This window comes from Epinephelus moara, chromosome 19, assembly GCF_006386435.1.
Source record: "Epinephelus moara isolate mb chromosome 19, YSFRI_EMoa_1.0, whole genome shotgun sequence".
Lineage (NCBI taxonomy): Eukaryota > Metazoa > Chordata > Actinopteri > Perciformes > Serranidae > Epinephelus > Epinephelus moara.
The window spans coordinates 19,089,937-19,111,363 of NC_065524.1; the positions used below are offsets into that span (position 1 = coordinate 19,089,937).

A 21,427-nucleotide genomic window follows, 5' to 3' on the forward strand; every position below is an offset into this window, starting at 1 on the left:
GTGGATCATCACACAAAATAATTGTCAGAGCAACCCACTTTCCAATTCTCTGCAGCTTTTACACACGCACTATTTTTAGATGAACTAATTGTAAGAATCTGCTGAGAGTACAGTCACAGGGCTCTTAAGGTACCGCTGTTAGTCTGGAAATGCATGTTTCAGACTTTATAATTCAAAAGTCGACAGTATGTTAGAATAAACTATGGCAGCAAACATCACATGCATGGGATATGATGTCATTAAGAACTCCTAATTGTCATCTGTTCAGTGTACAGACATCCATACTTTCTGATAGAGTAAGGCTGGCAAGATGATGATTGCTGTAGATTTTTGCTTCACTGTCCTGCACCCGAGGACAGGAACACTTTTATTTTCTGTAACCGTCTTATGTAACTGGTATGCTCCATATAATTTACAAAAAAAGTAAGATTCCACGAAAAACTCAGAGCTGAATAACCTCCATGGAGAGACAGCTCACCCTTATTTGGTATTTTTCATGTTGTATCATGAAGGGTGTTGATTGTTATTTGCCTGGATGTGTTCTCAGTGGTTTCTGCTGATGTAAACATTGTGGTGAGTCTTGGCAGCCGCACAATAGAGAGATAATTATCTGGAAATGTTTGCAACCTTAAAAATCAAGGTCTGTACGGGCGCTCAAGATACATAGATAAGAGTTTTTTGCATTAATCAAGTGATGCATGCTGTCATTTGAAGCAATGGTGCATGGCTCTGTGATTGCAGCTTGAACAAACCGGCTGTATCCTGCTGTGGTGCTGTGAGTTGGACCCAATTGGAAACATGTTAACAAGGAACTTTTCTTCTTTTTTCCTTTTTTTGTAAGAAGTGCAGATTTTTTTCTGTGGTTTAGAGCGCCGCTGCTAGATAAACACAAAACCGCGTGGAAACTCAAAATAGTGAGCAGCCATGGAAAACCTGACAGGACTCGTTCTAGATGCTTGATGAGAAAGAGAGTCACGGCTGCCCTAGAGGCTGGAAAGGCAGGCAGGCAAAAAAGAGGGAGACTGTTAGTGCTTCCTCAGTCGCTTATCCACATGGCATCCGTCTACCTGAACCACGATCCTCTCGACAGCCCTCAGGAGCTAGCTCACAGGATGAAGTACTTGCTTAAGGCAGAGAGGGAGCGTAGAGCTCACCTGATAACTCTCATGTGCTGCATGGGTCAGTATTTACCTTACTTGTTCTTCTTGTAATTTCCTTGTAAGGTTAGTCAAGTCTGTGCTCGCTCATTAGTAATTGTAGGCAAGGTATCCTTGAGCTAAACTTGTTCTGTAACTGAGGTTATTAAAGGGAGGAGGTTATCTGTGCTGTTTGTCCTGTGGTCAAAGTACTGATCGTCCACGGTGTTGTTGTCCTTAGCAGTGGAGTGAATGTGACCAAGCCGGCAGATCGCTGTCAGTGCTGTTGACTGTGTGTGTGAGTTTTTTGGTGTTCACTGTGGATGTTTCAGAGGAGTTGTGTCAGGCAGACTGGGAGACGTGGAAGCAGGGAAATGAGTCACAACTGTGGTGACTGGCCTGAGTCCTGCTCTGCTCTGACACTGGATGGAGGCCAATGTTAAGGAAGGATGGAAGCAAGGAAAATTACAAGTTGTTTGTAGTGTTGACAAGGAAACATAATAATGCAAGTGTAGTTTTTCTTTTTCTTTATTATACTACTTCTCCTTGGGGTACATAATTAGCACCATCTATTATCTAAATGCTTGTAACATCTGCATGTAGCGGGTACATTTGTTTCAGTCATCAGCCAAGAAACCATGGTAATCTACTAAGTGGCTGGTAAAATGTGAGCATTAACTAGCAATGTGGCCGGCGGACAAAAAAAGTTAATCTTGCATCCTGCTACTCAGTTTCCCTTTCCTTTTTAATTGCATCCATTTGCGTCCTGGTTTCACATACTGGCCGCAAGGAAACTATAAAAACGGAACAGTCATGATGACAGTGTCAGTCAGAGCTCAGAGCTATGATCTGTTGGGAGACCAATAACTAGAAAATTAACATGCACATTTAGATAAAAAAAAATAAGTAAGCATCACGTAATGTGTGTTTTATAATCTGGTGAAAGTATTTTTCAATCAAAGTTGAAACAACAGAGATATGATGGGTTACAGTGTGATTTACAGTGCCTGCCACATTGACTCCAACACGACTGACACCAGAGTCTGGCGCCTCGAACTCTGTCACTGTCATCATGACTGGTCCTTCTTTATAGCTTCCTTGACTGGCTGCAGGAAGTCCGGTTGCCATGGTAATAGGAAAAAAACATAATGTGGCATGCAGGAGAGAGTTATGTCATTTCAGCCTCTGGGAAATGACATCCGTCTTTGGAGCCATTGGGATTTGTGGTCTTCATATGTCCTTACTTTTTTACATCACTTTCACTGAAACTATAAATCCCAAAATAACACTGCATATAGAGATGAGAGACAATCAAATACCGCAGTGCTTTTGACAAAGTACCTTGACATTGATATTGCAGCAACACTGGAGGGCTGACTATTGGTGCTTTCACAAAATATTTACACAATGGGATTTTTGATAAATCACCATCAGTAATGTGGATATACTGACTAAGTGGGTAGAGATGAGCTAGAACAGTCTGGTATGTTCAGGAACTTGCATCACTTTTGAAAAATAGTTGGAACTGGTTGAGGAATATTTCGGATTGCACTCGCTCTGAGGTGTTGGTCAGGACACAGAAACAGGCGGCAGGATGTAGATTTGACCATTTAATGGCTCATTAACACAGCACAGCAGTACAGTACACCTACTGTGAGATATTTCAAATGTAGGTGTGTGTGGTCTGAAACACATAGGAAATAAAACACACATGCATCAGGTTATACTTCAACAAGTTCACTAGATTTTGCTGATACGGTTATTAACAGGGGAAACTTAAACAATAATAATCAAACCAATAATCCCATTAATATGAATGCTACTCTTATAAACACTCAAGTGCCCAAAGTATTAACATCAAACACCCGCCGACCATGTGGCAGGTGTTAAACAAACAGAGGTGTGATTAGCCACAGCTTAAACATGCTAATGTTGTCTGTTAACTCCTGCGGGAGTTTATCAATTAAAGTCCATTTTCAGTCTCAACATTAGTGAAGAAGAATAGAACTTACTGGTTGGACACTGATGCAAACAAGAAAAGGCGAGGAAACATGCCTGTTAACCCAAAGCAAAGTCTGTTCGGCCTGTCTGAGGCTTGCTTGGTGCCGCCACCTGAGAGGTCAACCCTACCAGTCTTGGATCCCATATCACAGTATTAATATAATAAAGTATTGCCCGGTGCAAGTGGCAAGTTACAACAGCTAACATAACAATAACTCGCTACATTAGCATTAGCATTAAATGAGTCGACTAAGTTACCCCTCAGCTAATGTTATGTGTCAGATTCAGTCTTGGGGTAGCCCAGCCCTGTTGTCCATGGTCAAAACAATTATAATAAAAATAACTTTATGAGTATGTTGAATGTTGTTGCAAGCAATATTATAAGGTTTAACACTCTACAAAAATGAACTGCTAAATGCTTCCAAACTTGAATGAGGAGAATTTAATTGTTAACCCATCAGAGAAGAGCTGCTGTTTCCTCGTTCGCCTCCGTTCTCAGTTACCACTAAACATAATAGGCTCCATAACAGGCTTATAAAAAGGGGAATTAGGTTCTCTAATGACAGCCTTCTTCAAAAGAGATTTGTGTTGCCCAAACACCTCTGTGGTGATTGCTTTATAATGACAGAAACTCACTGGTTTTCTTTTTTCTCTTCCTCAGATGAAAGAGACAGAGTGCAGAAGAAGACATTTACAAAATGGATAAACCAGCATCTCATGAAGGTAAGAACGTCTGTATGTAAAAACTGATCTCATTCATCTGTGTCCATTGTGTTATTATGGAAACCATACTCGTCAATAAATAGATGAACCCTAAATAACACTTAAAATTCCAGCATTTCTTTCCACAACAATCAGCAAACCATTTTCCTCTAACATAAACAACCCATTGGAGAAGTATTGGCGGTGATAACAATTACCAATCTGCGTGTTAAGTCCCAACATGCTAACATTCCTCCCCAGATATTATTAAAGCTGGTTAAAAGTCATTTAGCGTGACATGTGCTGCAAGGCTGCAGAAACAGGTTGTCTTTTGTTGCCAGGAATTTAAATTGTTCACTGTGGCACTTTATGTGTTAGTGTGGAATCGAATGAAACACTTTAGACAGACAGACAAGCACTGGCAAGTCTCATCTAATGTGTCTTTGTGAAAATGAATCACGAACCAGGAATCATGCGTGATGTTATACTTTATAGGAGTCATGTCTCAGTGGTGCATTAATCACTGCTATCAGTAGAAATCACACTCATTTCAAGACTTGTATTATTAAGTCTATGCAAGTTGATTTTTATACCATATTGATATACATAGAATCGATTTATCCCTACTGTAATATCCTTTGGTTAGTTATCATGAGTTATACTCTTTATGAATATTACACACATATACATGCATATTTTATATGTTTCAGTTTCTGCCATTTTATGTGCAGGTTTGTCACAATATATAACCATTCTTATTTTATTTCACTGTTTACTTTTTATTTAGCATTGAACCTTTTTTCTTGTTATTAAATGTTAATTATTTATAGTATGCATTCATGTCATTTTCATTTGCAATATCTGTCAATGTGGTTTATTGTCTAGTGGGGCAACACCAATATATGTTGTGACCTGTGTCACATGACCCTCACATGAGCTCTTAAATTGCACACCTGTTTCCAATGCATTTTACACCCTGATGAAGACTCTTTAGTTGAAACACACTGGTTTATCCATGTACTAATAAAGGATTTTAAACTGCAGTTAGAGTGCTTGGGATGGATTTTTGGACTGCCTGTCTGTACTTTTACACTGAGTGAGCTGGCCAGTCACTGTTTTTATCTTTAAAGCCACAGTGTGTAGGAATTTCGAGGATTCCGTCTCCCGTGATGCTGCATATGCATGATGCTGCATTATGCTCAAAGAGTGGGACTTTGTTATGCTGCAGTAGTGCCGGGGTAGTAGCGAAGTGCCTCTTGCTCCTCTCCTTCGACTTCTCAGTCAGGCAGTGCTGGCCTGGCTCTCAACTAAAACGCTGAAGGTGCTGCTGTATGTCCCTTGCTGGCGGATGTATTCTCAAGATGGCGAAACGTTATGGAGCCCCCCAGACGACTTACCCGCACAATGTACAAACAAATCCGAAATTCTCCTTTTACTAGAATAAGTCAGATTATTGGTGGAGGTAATAATACACCAATGATTACATATTTATGAATGCAGACATCAATTTTTGCCAATAAACAACTGAAAATGTTACACAATGTCCCTTTAAGTCAATCAAAAATGAATCGTATGCTTTGGAAAATGGACAACAGTGCTCTGAAGCATATTCAATGTTTAGCCACGCTCACAGTGTGGATCTAGGGATGGTAGTGTTGGTCATACCATCGGTCCACTTCATTGGTCCAGACATCATTCACAGGTTAAAGCAAAATCTTTGGTGATGCTCTTTAATCAGTAACACAGTCATATGGCTGCTACATCCTTACCTTTCTCCCTCAAACAAAGCAAACAAAGGGCCACTGTGTTAACAGACTTGTTACATGTCATAGTGGACCATTTTTCCCCAACCATATTGTATTTATTGTTTTGCTTCTTAGGGGAATATTTGTTCTTTGATCGGAATGTATTTATTATTTCCAGTATTAAAGTAATCATAAGACAGATGCATGAGGCTCTACAGGCTCCTCTCCTGTTACTGCTCACACTGATTTACATTTAATAAACTTTGTCACATTCAGAAGAAAGACGGAAATAATGTCTATAGCACTGCAATAAAACATGACACATGCAATGACAATGCACAGAGTAACATGTGCGTAAAAACAATATGCCAGGTACTGTAAATGTTTGAACCTGTTGAACTTGAGTTTATAGGTTTGAATATTTGTGTTTTATTTCATGTTTGACAGACAGATGTAAGTCCTCTTAAGCTTGTCATAAAGTCTGTTTCATCCATGAAAAATCAGAGGTGCTGAGTAATAGTTGGGGATCTGCTTTGTTGACCCAATAACACAAGGGTGCAGGTCTATTTTGGCTCCACAGCTGTGGCCACTATCTGGGATTACAGTGCTGAAAGCCCTGTGTGAAAGCAGGTCAACGGGCAGCGGGGTGATTTCAGAGGCGCGGTATTTAGGACAGGAAGGAGAGATGGGCCTGCTGGAAGGACCAGAGTTGTTAAGTGCCTCACTCAAGTGCTTAGATAAGGTGTCACAATGATACCCTGAGTGTTTTATGCCACATTAATTACAGTTTAGAGAGAACAAAGAGGAAAAAAAGTTTGTCATAAAGTGTGTAAAACAGTTTTTTTCTATAACTGGGCCTTAACTTAAAGGGATAGTTTGGATTTTTTTGAAGTGGGGTTGGATGAGGTACTTATCTGTGGTCAGTGTGTTACCTACAGTAGATAATGGGTGGCACACCCCCAGTTTGGAGAAGCAGACAGGAGTACCACCATGGAAGCTAAGCAATGCACAACTGTGGACAGGGGGCTGCAGAAAAAACATATTTTAGCCACCTTAAAACAGGCCAACCAAAGAAAATAAATCAAAAACAGTCTAAGTAAACATGCATGATACCATTTTCTGAGACAGAGAGCCTGCACATATATCGATATAAAAGATTACCCATTAAAGCAGGTTAGGTAGGCACACCAACAGGTATAAACATTTGGCTGGCTCTGCACCATCATGGAAGTTTAAGAAGCAGTCTCATTCCATCATTAAAGGTCTCCTCCTATGGGAGTGCCACAAGTGGGCAGTATACAGTGGAGTACACAATGCTCTAAAAAGAGCTATCTTCACATTAACTCAACACGTACTGAATTTCCGAGCAAGCCTATTAGCTTGAGCATACAACTTGTGACACTGTCTGTGGACATCTTTATCATCAGATAATGGTCAGCATGCTCCAAACTTGGGGCATGCTGACCATTATCTACTGTAGGTAATACACTGACTATGGATAAGTTCCTCATACAACCATGTTTCAAAAAATTACCCCTTTAAAATGAACACCAAGACTACTGAATGGCATAAGAATAAACAACAAAGGTTGAGTTATAGTTAAGCAAAGTGTACAAATGTGGACGAGTCAAAGATCTGTTCTTCAAATTTAATAGGATGTAAGATCAGAAATGCAGGGAGTGCATGTGTGATGTTGCAGAGTGCACAAAAGAAGCAAAAAGGGAACCAAGGATAAACTAAAGCTGATACATCACCAAGGGGAGGATGCCTGTCAGGAAAAGAAGGAGAGAGAATGACTTACAGAGCCTACATTTATATACTGGGAGCACTGGGCCCAGGTGCCACCAGAAAGTCCTGATTACTAGCCAATCACTCAAACCAGCACAAACACACTGACACTGCTGAACAACAGCAGGTGTCACAACAATAATGAACATGATATTTGCAGTTTGCTCACATTCTGCTCTCTTCCTCACGTCCGCAGGTACGAAAGCATATAAATGACCTGTATGAAGACTTACGAGATGGACATAACCTGATCTCACTGCTGGAGGTTTTGTCTGGAGACACACTGGTGAGTGAATGTTTTTTTGTTGTCTTAAATGTCATTGTCAGTGTTTCTTTAAGAGATAAGCGCCTAAAACAACAAAGTTATGGAACACTGATGATGTTTTGGCACATATGGGCATGTCGTTTGATCCTGTTGAGCTCTTAGCGTCATAGCCATTGAGGACAGTCTTACGAAATCACAAAACATTTAGATTTTCATTAGATACCAGTAGGAAAATCTGTTCATCCTCCCATAGAGCAACCTGTCACACCTTTGCATGACTGATGCACTTGGTACTTCTCCTTTTCTCTTACATAACTGCTGATGAGAGGGAATCCTGGGATTTGATGGTCTGTAATCAGATCTGCTGCGATTTTACATCCACCAAATCCCACTCAGTAAAGTCACATTTTTTGTGTACTGTGTGCAGGTTTCGAACACATCAAAATACCTTGTCTTTTTTGTGTCTTTTTCCTCATCCATTCAAGGAGCTCTGACACTGACTGATGTCTTCATCACTGTGATTAGTCATGCTGTGCTGTTAGATCAGGGGGTAGGCTGACGGGTGGGGCGCCTTGAGCTACAGCAGTAGTGGTGCTCAAGTAGCAACATGTTCGAGTGCGATATTAAATACTCTAATTATCCACAAAAGGTTGTTGTCTTTAAGTCAGTAAAATGTAAGCATATTAGCGAAAAGCTAGCAAGAAGGATAACAAGCTCTTTTTATTGCCCACTGGAGTTTCTGGCGAGTTCTTGGCAGCTGATAATTATAATTAACAAAGTTTAACTTGCTAACTAGCTTTTTTGTAATGCACTAACGGCCAAAGGTTTCTTTCATTCTTTATTTGGATCCTCAAACAAGAGCTAACCAGAACATTAAAGCTTGGCAATAAGAGTATGACATCAGAAAGCTGCATATTAGAATAAGAAACATGAACTGCTAGTATGATATGTCCCATTCAGAATACAGTAGGTAAGAAGAAACAGCACCAATGTATTAGCTGTGCAAGAAATTGAACATCATATTGCTACAGAGTCTCTGTGTGTGCTCCAACTGGAGAACATATTTATACACCACAATTACATAAGCAGTTATTTAAAACTTCTGTATGTAAATGCCTGTCTGTCCCCCGCTGGTCACAGCTGTGTCCTGAACTCTATGACCCTCAGGAGACAAACATTGCCTCTGTATATGAAATTCATGTCACGTCTTATTGAGGCTGCCCTTTCATGAATATTAAGCTAACAGGACAAACATTACTGCACATGACACATAGCCAGCATGAAAATGTGGTATTGTTTTTACAAAACTGCAGTGTGATGGAGTAATATTACAATCATGAGCAGTTTGTCTTTTGAGTGCAGGAAGCTGTGCTGTAATGGTGATTAAAACACAGCTGGAGTGATCGCTGTTACAGTGGCTCTGTCAAAACTAGAAGTTGATTGTTTTTTAAATTTTTAAGATGCTAAGAAACCAAAACATTTCACGATTATGAAGGTGTACTGGTACAGTGTTAATCCAGGTGCCCAACAGGTTACTTTCAAGCTGCCATTCAACCAAGCAGTTAAACCAAGGATTGTAGAAATGTGCAACATGTAAAGAGAAACTAAATTGAAAGACAATTTTAATATAGTAATGAAATACAGAAACAATAGCTTCTTCAGGGACAAAATTCTTTGCAACCTGTGATGCAAAACTACCACATTTAAATGGAGTTGTTCTGTAGTATTATAATTGAATAAACAATGTCCAAATCACACTTTATGTTAACCAAACAGAGGGAACTGTCATGACGTTTAGACTTTGGTTTGTGGCGTTGTTATAAATGTATAAGCAGGCTTAAATTTCTACCATTTTTCCCTGTTAAAGGGTTTTTTGGGGATATTTTCCTTATCCACTGTGAGGGTCCAAGAACAGAGGGATGTCGTATGCTGTAAAGCCCTCTGAGGCAAATTGTGATTTGTGATAATGGGCTGTAGAAGTGAAAATGAAATAAAATCTGGTATAGTTCACTCTGTATGTGAGTATAATCCCTCACATGTAGAGCACATAGGTGCACAGAGTATGTAGCTGGCCTAAGACAGGAGCTACTGAGGTGCTGCATGTTATCAGCAGGCTATGTGCAGTATTATTTCATTTCTCTGTTAACATGTCATTCTTTCATCTTATATTGAAGTATGTTGATACTGTCTTTGTGCAGTCCTGAGTTCCTTAAAGGAAAACTTCACCATCCAAATGACCATCTGTGTATCAGGTTACTTGTGTTTCGTTGAATTCTTGGAGAAAACTTTGTTTTTCATGCACGCCTCCCGTGAACGAAGAATCCAAACACGAAAAATTCTTGATGAATTTCAGTCATGGGGGCTACGATTAACATCATCAAACTCTAACACAACTCATGCGGTATAATCCAAGTCTCATTTATGCAGTTATATGCTTGTTGCTTTCAAAACAAACAACCTTTTCTGACACGAAACTTTATAGAAAGTGAAACTCCTCTTTTCAGAGCCAGATTCCATTGACAAAAACAGCAGTTTTACCTTGCTGAACACGGGAGCTGCTGGTCTACCACTCTCCCAATTGTTAGTTTGTATGTATTAATGTGTGACTTTAGTGTTTTAAAGGGTAAGCTGAAATTCACGTAAGTCACACAATAACACAAACAAACTAACTGATCAAGGCAGTGGTCGATCAGGAGCTATTGAGCGCAGCAAGGTAAAATTACTGTTTTTGTCAATGGAGTCTGGCTCTGACTGGAGCATAGATAAAATTCACTTTTAGTTTACTTCCCTGTCAGAAAAGGTTGTCTGTTGCAGCAGTGCTGAGCATATGTCTGGATAAATGAGACTTGGCTTATACTGCAGAAGTTGTGTGAGAGTTTGTAAACGGACATTTTGATATAGTCCTTATGTTGTTAAATGTGGACCCCTATGACTTCAATTCATCAAGACTTCTTTGTTTTTGATTCTTCATTCACCAGAGGCATGTAAGAAAATGTTTTCTTCATGTATTCAGTGCAACATTGGATGAGTAATTGATACACAAATGGTGATTTGGGGGGTGAAGTATTCCTTTGATGATATCATGCTGTGATGTCCCTTACTGTATTTAAACTGCATGTATTCCTGTGCAAGGAGCCCCAGCAGTTACTCCCTTCTTCAGTGTGACTAACTTTCATCCTCTTAAGGATCTATCTGTTTTCTGTTTACATCCTGTTTCCCCTTCTACTTTCCCCCCTTCTTCTGTTCTTCTCTCTTTCATTGGTTTCTGTCCATTGTCTAACTTCCTTTTGATTTGGCCGCCCGTGTGTGTCCATGTCTTCCTTTCTCCCCCCCATGTGTTGCCTTTTCGGTGATAAGCCGAGGGAGCGTGATTTTCTGAAGACATTGCGGTTGGTGAGTGGGACAGAAGCATGTGCAGTTGAGCAGCATGAGGACACGGTGGATGATGATAAGGGGGTACGTGTGGCTTGCCCCTCCGCCCCCTTTTAACAAACTAATTCAGAGCTGTGCTGTGGCCAGTTAACAGGAGTGTAGAAACAATCCCACTGTATGATTTGTCTTTTTGTAGTCTTACATAATTGCTCTAGCAGATACTGTAGTTCTTCTATATGCCTGTAGAGTTCTCCTTTTCCTGATTTAGATACATCTGTGATTTCTATGCAACAGTATGTTCCATAATGCTGCTTCTTTTGATCAGGAAATAAAATCAGAATCCTTGTTTACATGACCGGATAATACCGATGATGCAGAGGGATGTGCACATGATCTAAAGACCCAGGCATCCTCATGCTCAAATTTTCTTTTGAACATGCATCAACAGCAAATTTGGCACTTTAACCTTCCAAAGACATTAAGGATATTGCCCATAAAGCTTGGGTCTTTATATCCATCTCACTAGCTTTGCTCATCATTGAGCCATAAAATCAAAGCGCTCCAAACCTTGGTGAGCATCAGGACATTTTTCATCTGCTGCTTTGACGCCTCAAAAGGGCTCCATAAGAGTATGAGATTCACTGAATGAAGGCTGTGGGAGATGGGTTCATTAAATATTCTTCATTAAATATTGTTGCTTTGTTATTGAGATGAGCAATAGTTGTCTCTCAGCTATTATAAACTTAGAGATATGGCTGAATGCAGCACAAGTCTTCTGCTGCTGCCGCTGCATCCTGGCTTTAACGCATTTTCCATTTCATTACCTCATGCTGTGGCCCCTGACTGTCCACGTGCATTTGCCACATGAGATTGGATACGTACTCGAACAATGCAGCATCATTTTTAATATTTGACATTTAATTTCTCCAGCACAGTATTAAAATGTTTTATGTATACTTTAGCTGTTAGCGTGTGCTAACCAGCAGGGTGACTTGGTTTGTTATTACACTGTAAGAGCACAGTTCTAGGGATGCAAATGGTGGAAAATGTTCTGTATATGCACAGATTTTGAGTGGGCCTGCAGAAATGGTCACTCGCACTACTTGTGGGTAGAGTTTTTGTGTGTGTCTGTACCTCACCAGATCAGCGGGTAAGAACCTGGAAGCATGTCCAGTGTCCACCATGTTACTAATCTTTTTTTTTAATTTATTTGTCCACTGATATTGAAAAGAACTGGATTACCATACATGTCCCTTCTTCCCTCTTTATGTCCACAGCCTCGGGAGAGAGGGAGGATGCGCTTCCACAGACTCCAGAATGTACAAATAGCACTGGATTATTTAAAGAGGCGGCAGGTAAGGATCAATCTAAACACACTCTCAAGCTATTGTTCAGTCACACTTTTGATTGGAATAAATTTGAACCAACATTGTTAGAAGCAGGGGTCAGTGTGAATGTGTGTTTTTTTTTCTATTGTCACTTGCCCGGTCAGGCAAGAGGGTCAGAAATCCACTCATCCAGAGTCATTTTTTACTTGCCCCCTATAAAAATTGCTCAATCTGTTATTATTTATGTGGGCCTCACAGCAAGAGGGTTTCTGGCTTGAACCTGGGGTGGGGGGTTCGAGCCCAGGATGTTCTCAGTATGTCAGCGTAGGTTTTCTCCAGGTACTCCAGCTTCCTCCCACAGTCCAAAGAAATGCAGGGTAATTGGTGACTCTAAATTGGCCGTACGTAGGTGTAAATGTGAGTGTGAATGGTTGTCTGTCTCTATGTGTCAGCCCTGTGATAGTCTGGCGACCTGTCCAGGGTGTACCCCACCTCTCGCCCAGTGTCAGCTGGGATAGGCTCCAGCAGCCCTGCAACCCCTAACAGGATAAGCAGTTATAGAAAATTAATGAATATTAGCGGTTATCAACAAAATAAATTTGATGTCATAGTTTAAGAAACCTGACTTGTCTTTGATTAATGGCCCAGTTTTATCTGCCTTGCTCTCAAACTTGAAGCAAAGTATGCATTGCAAAGTTTGAGTTTCCCCCATTTTCTCAAACGCCACCCAACTAAACCCAGGATCATTTTTTATTTAATTTTTTTTTATGTAGTGACAAGATACAAACAAAGCAAACAATAGACACCCAAATTACACAATTAAACAAAAAAACAACAACAAAATTAAAACAAAAAACAACCAAGCAAACAATAAATAAATAAATAAAAAACAGGATAATTGAAATGTTTGCTTGCGCTTTAGCTCATAAAATGTGTCTTTACCGTAACCGTTTTCACCATGAGCTCCTGATTCTGGTTCTGCATATGTGCAACTCTCAACAGAGATGAGAAGAAAGCTCAATCCTTTAGCTACTTCCATCATTAGCTCTAAAAAACTACGTTCTTAATTCATTTTAAATACTTGCCAAATTGGTTTTGTGAGTTGGTAGTTTTACAGCCCAATCCTTATTGTTGAGCCCGAAACCTTTCGAAGTTAAGCCTGTTTGAGACGCTGGGTGTCAGCCTTCAGTCAGAGTCCCATCCATCATACAGTGATGCAACAGCAAAAACAATTTTATGTTTCTGCCTTTCCTGTCCTCTCATGGATTTATAGCAGCATCTAAAGTCCACATAATAATTAGGTATTTTCACACCTTGATACAGAATAGCAGCTGAATGGCTCATGTAAATGCATCAGCTCGTGTGTGCAGCTACTGTCTATCTTGGGAGCTGCATCATATTATGAGACATTTGTTCACTCGCAACCACTAAGGCAGACAAATGCAAGCGAAGGGACAAATGTAATTGAAATGGGAATGCAAGTGGCACACTGTGTCTGAATGTCTGGGCTCAGACACAAAGTGCCACATTGTGTGGGACGGCTCCATTCAGCGGTGATTACCTAGACACAGCCTCCAACATCACACACTGTTGGACTCCAGGCATTTTCCATCTTTCTTGATGAACCAATTCACTTCCCACAAACAGTAATAGCAGCATTTAGGAGCGCTGACTACAAATCCCATCAGTGGGGTTTTGGGAGAGTGCTTTGATTGCCCTCCCCTCCCCCACTGCTCAGGATGTGATGAAGAACACAGCCTGGCTGAGCCGTAGCCAGATGTGACGTAAGGCTTGAGACAAAGGAATCATAGATGGTCACAAATGAGTTGTTCTTTTGTTTTAGCTGCAGTACATACCAGACACATCCATGGATCCTCTGTAGTCATTAAACGTACAGCGATCCAACTGCGTAAACTTCCTTAAATCTCCCCCTGCAGCTTATTGATTACGGCTATTACAGATAATCAGGCCGACACCGGAGCGATGAATGAACAGCTCCATTAAAACAACAATGTGGTTCAACTCTGCTTTCTGGTTCCTGTTTGTTTGTGTGTGTGAGTTTATTAAACTCACATCATTTTTCACTGATATGTGGCAGATTCAACAGTTTTAGCAGGTTTACAGCATTTAATTAGTAGCAAGCATTTTTCTCTCTGTCACCTCAGACCCATGTGATCATAGTGAGTGTTCCCTGAAATAATATCATGACAATTGTGCCACCTTGTGGTGCTTGTTAAATGACAGGCATATGAGTCAATAGACACAGTCACACTCATATTTTGTGCTTGATCTGAATAAATGTAAAGGTTTTAATTAAAAGTTTGGACAATTAGAGATATTGTAAATATGCAATATTTTAATGATGTGTTTCCTGTCATCAGGTCAAACTTGTAAATATCAGGAATGACGACATCACAGACGGCAACCCAAAACTTACCCTGGGATTGATCTGGACCATAATTCTGCACTTTCAGGTCAGTGTTGTCATCTCATGGTTTCCTTTTATTAGCCACGATATCAAGATGATTTATCACCCAGATACTGCATGATTGCTTACTTTCATTTCTGTGTATTATATGGTATGTGATGAGCTCATGCCAATAAGAGCTGATGATTTGAAACTGTTTTTTTTACATCCTACTCAGTGTTGATCTGTTAGATATTTGAATGCAGCAGATTTTCAGCCGTTGCCTTTGTCTGTGCGGAGTTAAAAGATATTTCAGTGCGACAGAGATGCTGCCATGTTTTGGGATTGAGTTACATAATAGCGTGTCAAATGCGTTCAGATTAATGCTTTTAAAATGAGTTCACACAGGTGTCAAAGCTGTGCAGCATGTATTATGCTGAATGTTGTGGTTGCCGGGGTTCCTTTAATTCACGTTTGATTCGTCTCGAGTTGTAATTTGACAAGGTAACATCAGGTAGCTTGTATTAGCTGGTACTTACAAGATGTATTGAGAAATGGAAAATGTCCTTGCACGCAGGTCTGATGAGTCTGGTGTTGCGTTCCAAATCGCATACTTTTTCTTTTTATTCAAATTTGGAGCTGCAGACTGTGACTGATTTTTGCAAGAGGGTCAAAGTTCAAGGTGCAGTATTGTGACAAAGTGTCCTAGTATTGTGCATACTGCATGCAACAGTACGTACTTTGTAAGGGCAGGTGCGGTACATGCTTAAAGCAAAAAGAAAAAATATACAATTTGGAACGCAGCTAATGTTTGAATACAGCAGGAAATGGCTTGAAAGTAGGTTTTTTTATGTCAGTGCAATCCACAAAATGTTGTGTTGCCTAGAATCTACAGGGTTTTATAGAGGCTTTAAGATCTGTAGCATCTACTTCTGAGTGTTTGTGCACAGATCAAGCTTTGCAGTTTGGAGGGTTGGGATTGTTTTCAACATTTTTTGTGCTCTGGGCTAAGTTTTTATTCCCCCCTGAATGTTCTCAAAATATTCTTTCCAGGAATGTTTTTCATTTTATTGCTGGAATGACACAAATCATGTCAAGTGGGTTAGTCTGCGTGTGCATGCCAGCAGAATCTGTCGACCCAAGTTTCTATCCAAAATCAAACAGCATGCGGAAACTTCATACTTGAACTACTTCTCACCCACACTCTCTCCTCCCTTCTCTCCGACTGTTTCACATTGGATTATTAATATCTTTGACACATGTGACTCACGTGACTCAGTGGTTGGTCAGGGACGGGAGTGTTGCAGTTGTCTTTCATGTTTGGTGCTTTGATTGAGATGAAACTGAGTTAGGATTTGATACTGGAACAAGAATGCATCTGTCTGACTAACGCCCTCTGTGAAATGATGGTGAATAAAGTAATTAAAATAATTTTGCCTGGACTCGCTGACAGGTAGCGTTGATGATGGTGCCAACACCTGCCGTTGTCAGTCTCACGCAAGCCCTTGAGCAGGGCAATGGGCCTGTTTCTTCTTGATTCAGAGGGATGGCAGGGCAGAAGAAAATGTTGCCCTTCAGTCACAGTATACACCTTTGGCTTTTTTATTTAAGCACAGCTGACAGCAGATTGACATTTATGGAATGTTTTTATCATACATGCTTTGATATGACTGCTTAAAGTATTCAGGATCTGTTCCTGTTTAAAGGACAGAGTTGGTTTAAGGACATATTTTATGGGCTTTTATTATTGCTGCTGGCTAATTTTTTATGTATTAGAGAGAACTGACAGGGCGTGTTTTCTGTACTGACTGACCTCAATTCGCTTGCTCATACTGTAGCTGTTGAAGTTTTGTTAAAGGATAACTTTGGTGTTTTTCAATCCTCACCCTATTTTTGCATGTTTTTCTGTCTAAGTGACGAATGGGAACAAGAATTTTTGAAATTGGTCCAGTGTTGAGAGAGACGAAACAGGCTAAAATGTAATCACTCAGGGCAATTGTGCACAGTCAATTTACATCCAATAAAAGTGCTTGTTTTTGCGACTGACAGGATCAGATTGTTATCCTAAATTTGTGTCAACATTATGGAAATTATCCCTACAGAGACAGACCTTGATAAAGAGAAAGATCCTTTTTGTTTAAGGAGAAACAGCCCTAAAATTGCACCAAACTCACCAGACTCCATTTAAATAAACAGTAGTTGTATGATCGTAAAACACACTTCATTCAAAGTAAAAAACAAACAAAATAAAACTCACAAAATCCTTCTTGGTTTGTCTTTCCACCGCTCCAACAATCAACTCTGCTTTGGTTGAAATAAACCCTTCATTCACCCGGTTAGATGTAAATATATGCTGCCTCTGTACACGCTATAATTACTGTTTATTTAAATAGAATTTGGCAAAAGCGATTTTGGGCTGTTTCTAGTTAAACAAAAAAGATCTGGTCACTTCTGGGGTTGTCATGGGCTACACTGTCATGGGCTACACTTGATGTATTTTCAATATGTATATTGTGCACATCTTGTGTCTTCTGTATTGTGTCTACGTGGTCGCTATGAATTTTAACTCTGTCTTTTGTCGCTGCTGTTCACTACATTTTTTACATCAACCTGCCTATAGGGATAGTTGATGGAAATTAGCCGTGGGCTATTTACATATACTCATGTATTTGTTCATTAATATGCATTGTCCCTATTTCTAAATAAATAAATAAATAAATCTCACTCTTTAACAAAAGGTCTGTCTCTGTAGGGATGCTTTCTTTGATATTGTCAGACACTTACATTAACAATCTGAGCCTGTCAGTGGCAAAAACAAACACTTTTAGTGGACATAAATCGACGATGCACAATTGCCCCAAGTGTTTACATTGCAGCCTGTTTCTGTGCAGCCAGCTGCAGTTCCCATGCTTAATCCTGAACCAAAAATTGTGGTTCCTATTAATCACTTGGGCAAAAATGATAGGAAAACAGGGTCCAGGTTGAAAAACACAAAAGTTGCCCTTTAAGGTGTTTCAGTCACCATCTATTGTTTGATCATATCTGTACAGATAAGAAGCTGATTTCATCGCACCATGCTGTATTTCACCCGGAACGTGCTGTTGAAAACACTAATGTTTATTTTAGTCTAGCTGGTGACAATGCACCACCATGGCAATGCACTGTGGTCAGGGGTTTCTCTACTCGTTTGTCTTGCTTGTTTGTTTTGCCCTGATTTAGTGTCACTGTCTCTGTGATGGCCACTGCTTTGCACACAAACATATTGTTTTGATTTATCCGTTTCACACTTGGAAAAAACCTGTACAAAGTAAGGCTATATAAATCATGTTAAATAAGGCATCATAATCTAATGCTGCCGTAATACCAGTAATTGATAGGTTGGTGCTAAGTAGCAGAGTGAGTAATGATACACTGTAGGTTGAACTGTGTTGGCTGTCAGGTGATTTTGACCTTCAGGGAAACTTCAGTGGTGTACAGATATTGTAAGCTGGCATTGGCTCAGTGTTATTTTTAGTGGAGCTGTGTGGTGACAGTATATTTACTCTTTCACACACTTCTGTCTTTTTTTGCCATGTCATAAAAGTATTGATAGATTCCTCTACAGTGGACATGTGCCACACGTTGTCAGGCAATGTTATGTGGTTTTATGTGGTGAATCACTTCCTGGTCAGAGCATTTGCCCTGTTGTGAACTGCGGTGTTGGTGATCTGTCTAGATAATAGTGTTTGTTTAAACCATTGGACTCACGCCCCATCTCTGGCTCCAGCATTGTACGTAGCTTGATTAATAGACAAAGTGAAAGCACTTTGTTGTCCAGCACGGATTTGCCCGTGCTTCTGCCGCTCTCGTTGACCTACGCTGTCCTGTTTTTCAAAGCCTGGGACTCTGTCTGGTTCGCGCAGCCAAACTTGCTGAGCCAAAATTTCTCACAGCATAATAGGTGGCCATCAGCTGTCATCTGCTTACAGTTGAAACCTCCCTTCCACCTCTGATTACAGACACAAATATCAGGAAACCTAAGAGGCGTCTCTGGCGTGGTCATGTTGTGTGTGTAACCTGCACAAAACAGGTCTGTCCACAAGTCTCCCATTCTTGCTCAGCTGAGGACTATAAGCACATGGGCCACGTCTGTGTGTGCATTTATGGTGTTTGTGCTGGATTAGCGAAGCCGGTAAACGTTTCAAAGGTCAGAAAGGATTCCAGTGTCAGAGGAGAGACTCGCCAGAGAGCACGCAAGCAAAAGAGGGAGGGAGAGAGGCTGACCATTTCTCAGCTGTGAGTCAACGCAGGGAAAAAGTCAACTCTGCTGTGAGTGGAGTGAGCTCTCCGTCTGGCTGCCGGCTCGTCTGTCACTGTTTATTGTGTGGTAGTCGCACAGCGTGAAAATGGCTTTCTGTCAATGGGATAGTGGCTCTTCAGATCAAGCGGAGCTCACTGGATACTTTGCCTGAAAAGCAGCTTGCTGTCGGGAATTCAGCACTGTCAATGGGTAACAGACTGTATGACTGTCAGCCATGGGAAACATCTGTGGATGTGTTCGAGGCCCTAAAGAGGAATGCTATGTTGACCCTAAGAAAGCTCCACTGAGCCTTGAAGCTAAAGAGCGCAAGGGTCGCCGCTATTTTCAGAGGAAGAAGAGGAAATCAGGGGACTTTCAGCCTGCTGTATCTCTCAAGAGTCCTGGAAGTGAGGCTGTTACAACTGAGGCCATCTGCAGTAGTGCACAGCCTCAAGGTGGCCAAGATGGGAAGGCAGAGGAGTCCCAAGCAGAGCTGGATAAACCGCCAGAGGTGGAGACACATCTTTCCAGGCAGGGCAGCATCAGCAAAGGTGTCTACGTTGGAGAGGTACCAGTTATAATCCTCAGAGATCCCTGTAATCAGACAACCAGGAGGTTACCTTATAGGCCGGGGAGGTTTTCCATAGAGCAAACGGATGATGACAGAAGCAGGTCCAGTGTAGAAGAAAAGCTTCACTGTATAAGCACAACTTCCAGAGGCGTCTCAGCGAAGGATGGTCTCCTTGTGAAGAAGCTGCTGCAGCGCCAGTTAAGGAGGGCTGTCAGCTTTGGAGCAGTGGAGCACACGCTGCGGACTCTGAGGGGTAATGACAGACCTGGGAGTGAGGAAACGTTTGCCAAGATTATATGGGGCACTCAGGCACACAGGAGGAGGACACGGAGGGCCCACACCTGCTCTGGTTACGCAGAAGATCTTCCTGCTCCTGCCAAATGTATTTCTGACGAACGGGAGGTAAACCAAGAGCGTGCTATTTGTAGCTGTTATTGGTGTGATTCATGATAGATTAATTAGGGGTTTGAGTGGGGGTGTACTGTGACTGGAACATTGCAGGGCTGGTGTTCAAATCATGGAAGTGTAGCACTACGATGAAAATATTCTTAAGTTCTTTAGAGCAATGCCAGTTCACTTGTTTGTCTGATTTTCTCTTCACATAATTTTACACCCAATCAGCATTATGTCATCACTGCTGTCCTTCTGTCTGTGTTCACTTCATTCTTGGACGTACAGTAACTCAAACATCACACTCTGTAGAATGTATACACACTACAGGCATCTCCATGTGCAGAAGATTGTGTACTTTGCCTGCATAATTTTGCATTATTTACCTGAAGCCTGTGTGCAAATATTTACGCTGCTTGACGTGTATGTAGAGACAGGAACATTATGTTGACATAGAGGTGAAGGTTAAACAGCATCAGAAAGAATGGTAGTGTCATGTAGGCGCCGGTGGGGCTTTGGTTTGTGGGATAAAGAACATTCGTGATCTTGTTACAACAGTTGGTTTTGTTTGATATTATAGTGATTACTGTGGGTCTATAGGAGGCTGAAATGTGTGACAGTAAATGGCGCTTATTTTATTTATATATGAAATCCTCCAACCCTGTATGGCTGCTGTGTGTCCCCTTAAATTTATATTTTGTTTACCCCAGCTGCCAGAGTTTGTGTGAAAGTCAAGGCATTACAGAATCCCCTGATGATACAGTGATTGTCAGTCTTCCTCAGCAGCAGGAACAGTTAATGAGTTTGTATTGTGGTGTCATTCCTTCATTTTTATGTCGACAGAACAAAAGACATTATTGTTGATTTCAGGAAATATCTCCCTTGTTCAACATTAACTGTAGTACAGCGCATTGAAATCACCCTGGTAGATAATTACAAATATCTGGGGACAGTTACCGGCACCAAACTAATTTTGCTGAAACAAAGAAAGCACAGCAGCATCTTTTCACGCCTGTGGGTCCATAATGACTCTCAGCTGTATTACACCCACCTCCGAGGTTATGTTTGTTTGATTGTCTGTCAGCAGGATTATGGAAAGACTATGGGCCCATTTTCATGAACCTTGGTAGACAGATGTGTGAGATGCAAAGGAAGAACCCATTAGATTTTGGAGTGGGTCTGAATCACATTGTGGATACACAAATTGCAAGATAGGGCGTCTGGCCTTTGCGGAGGTCTGATCTGTTATATCTTTTTTCATTGGGGTGTGTTCTTGAAACCTCAGCCTGTCTAGTTGAAAGAGATGCAACAATCATGTCAAAGTGTCCAGTAAAATCCAACTTTTTGATCTTTATATTAAGTGTGTTCTTTGGAAGGCTGAGGCTAAGGCAGTTAAAGTCATTGTATAGAGTTCCAGCTGGACAGACTAAAACGATTAAATCG

At 40.8% G+C, this 21,427-nt stretch overlaps 1 protein-coding gene across 24 annotated transcripts in view; it reads left to right on the plus strand.

Annotated features, from left to right (window-relative positions):
- The window catches only part of dst (dystonin), a 121,384-nt gene that overhangs the window by 15,629 nt on the left and 84,328 nt on the right, over positions 1-21,427 (plus strand). For 11 of the 24 annotated variants that reach the window (XM_050071942.1, XM_050071944.1, XM_050071948.1 and 8 more), the window contains exon 1: positions 18,827-19,996. In XM_050071942.1, coding sequence (XP_049927899.1) covers positions 19,259-19,996 — 738 coding nt within the window. In that variant the 5' untranslated portion in view covers positions 18,827-19,258. Of the gene's footprint in view, positions 1-3,798; positions 3,861-7,568; positions 7,659-10,994; positions 11,094-12,286; positions 12,365-14,718; positions 14,812-18,825; positions 19,997-21,427 lie in introns of those variants that run through there. The other 13 variants (XM_050071965.1, XM_050071952.1, XM_050071962.1 and 10 more) reach the window with 5 other exon arrangements.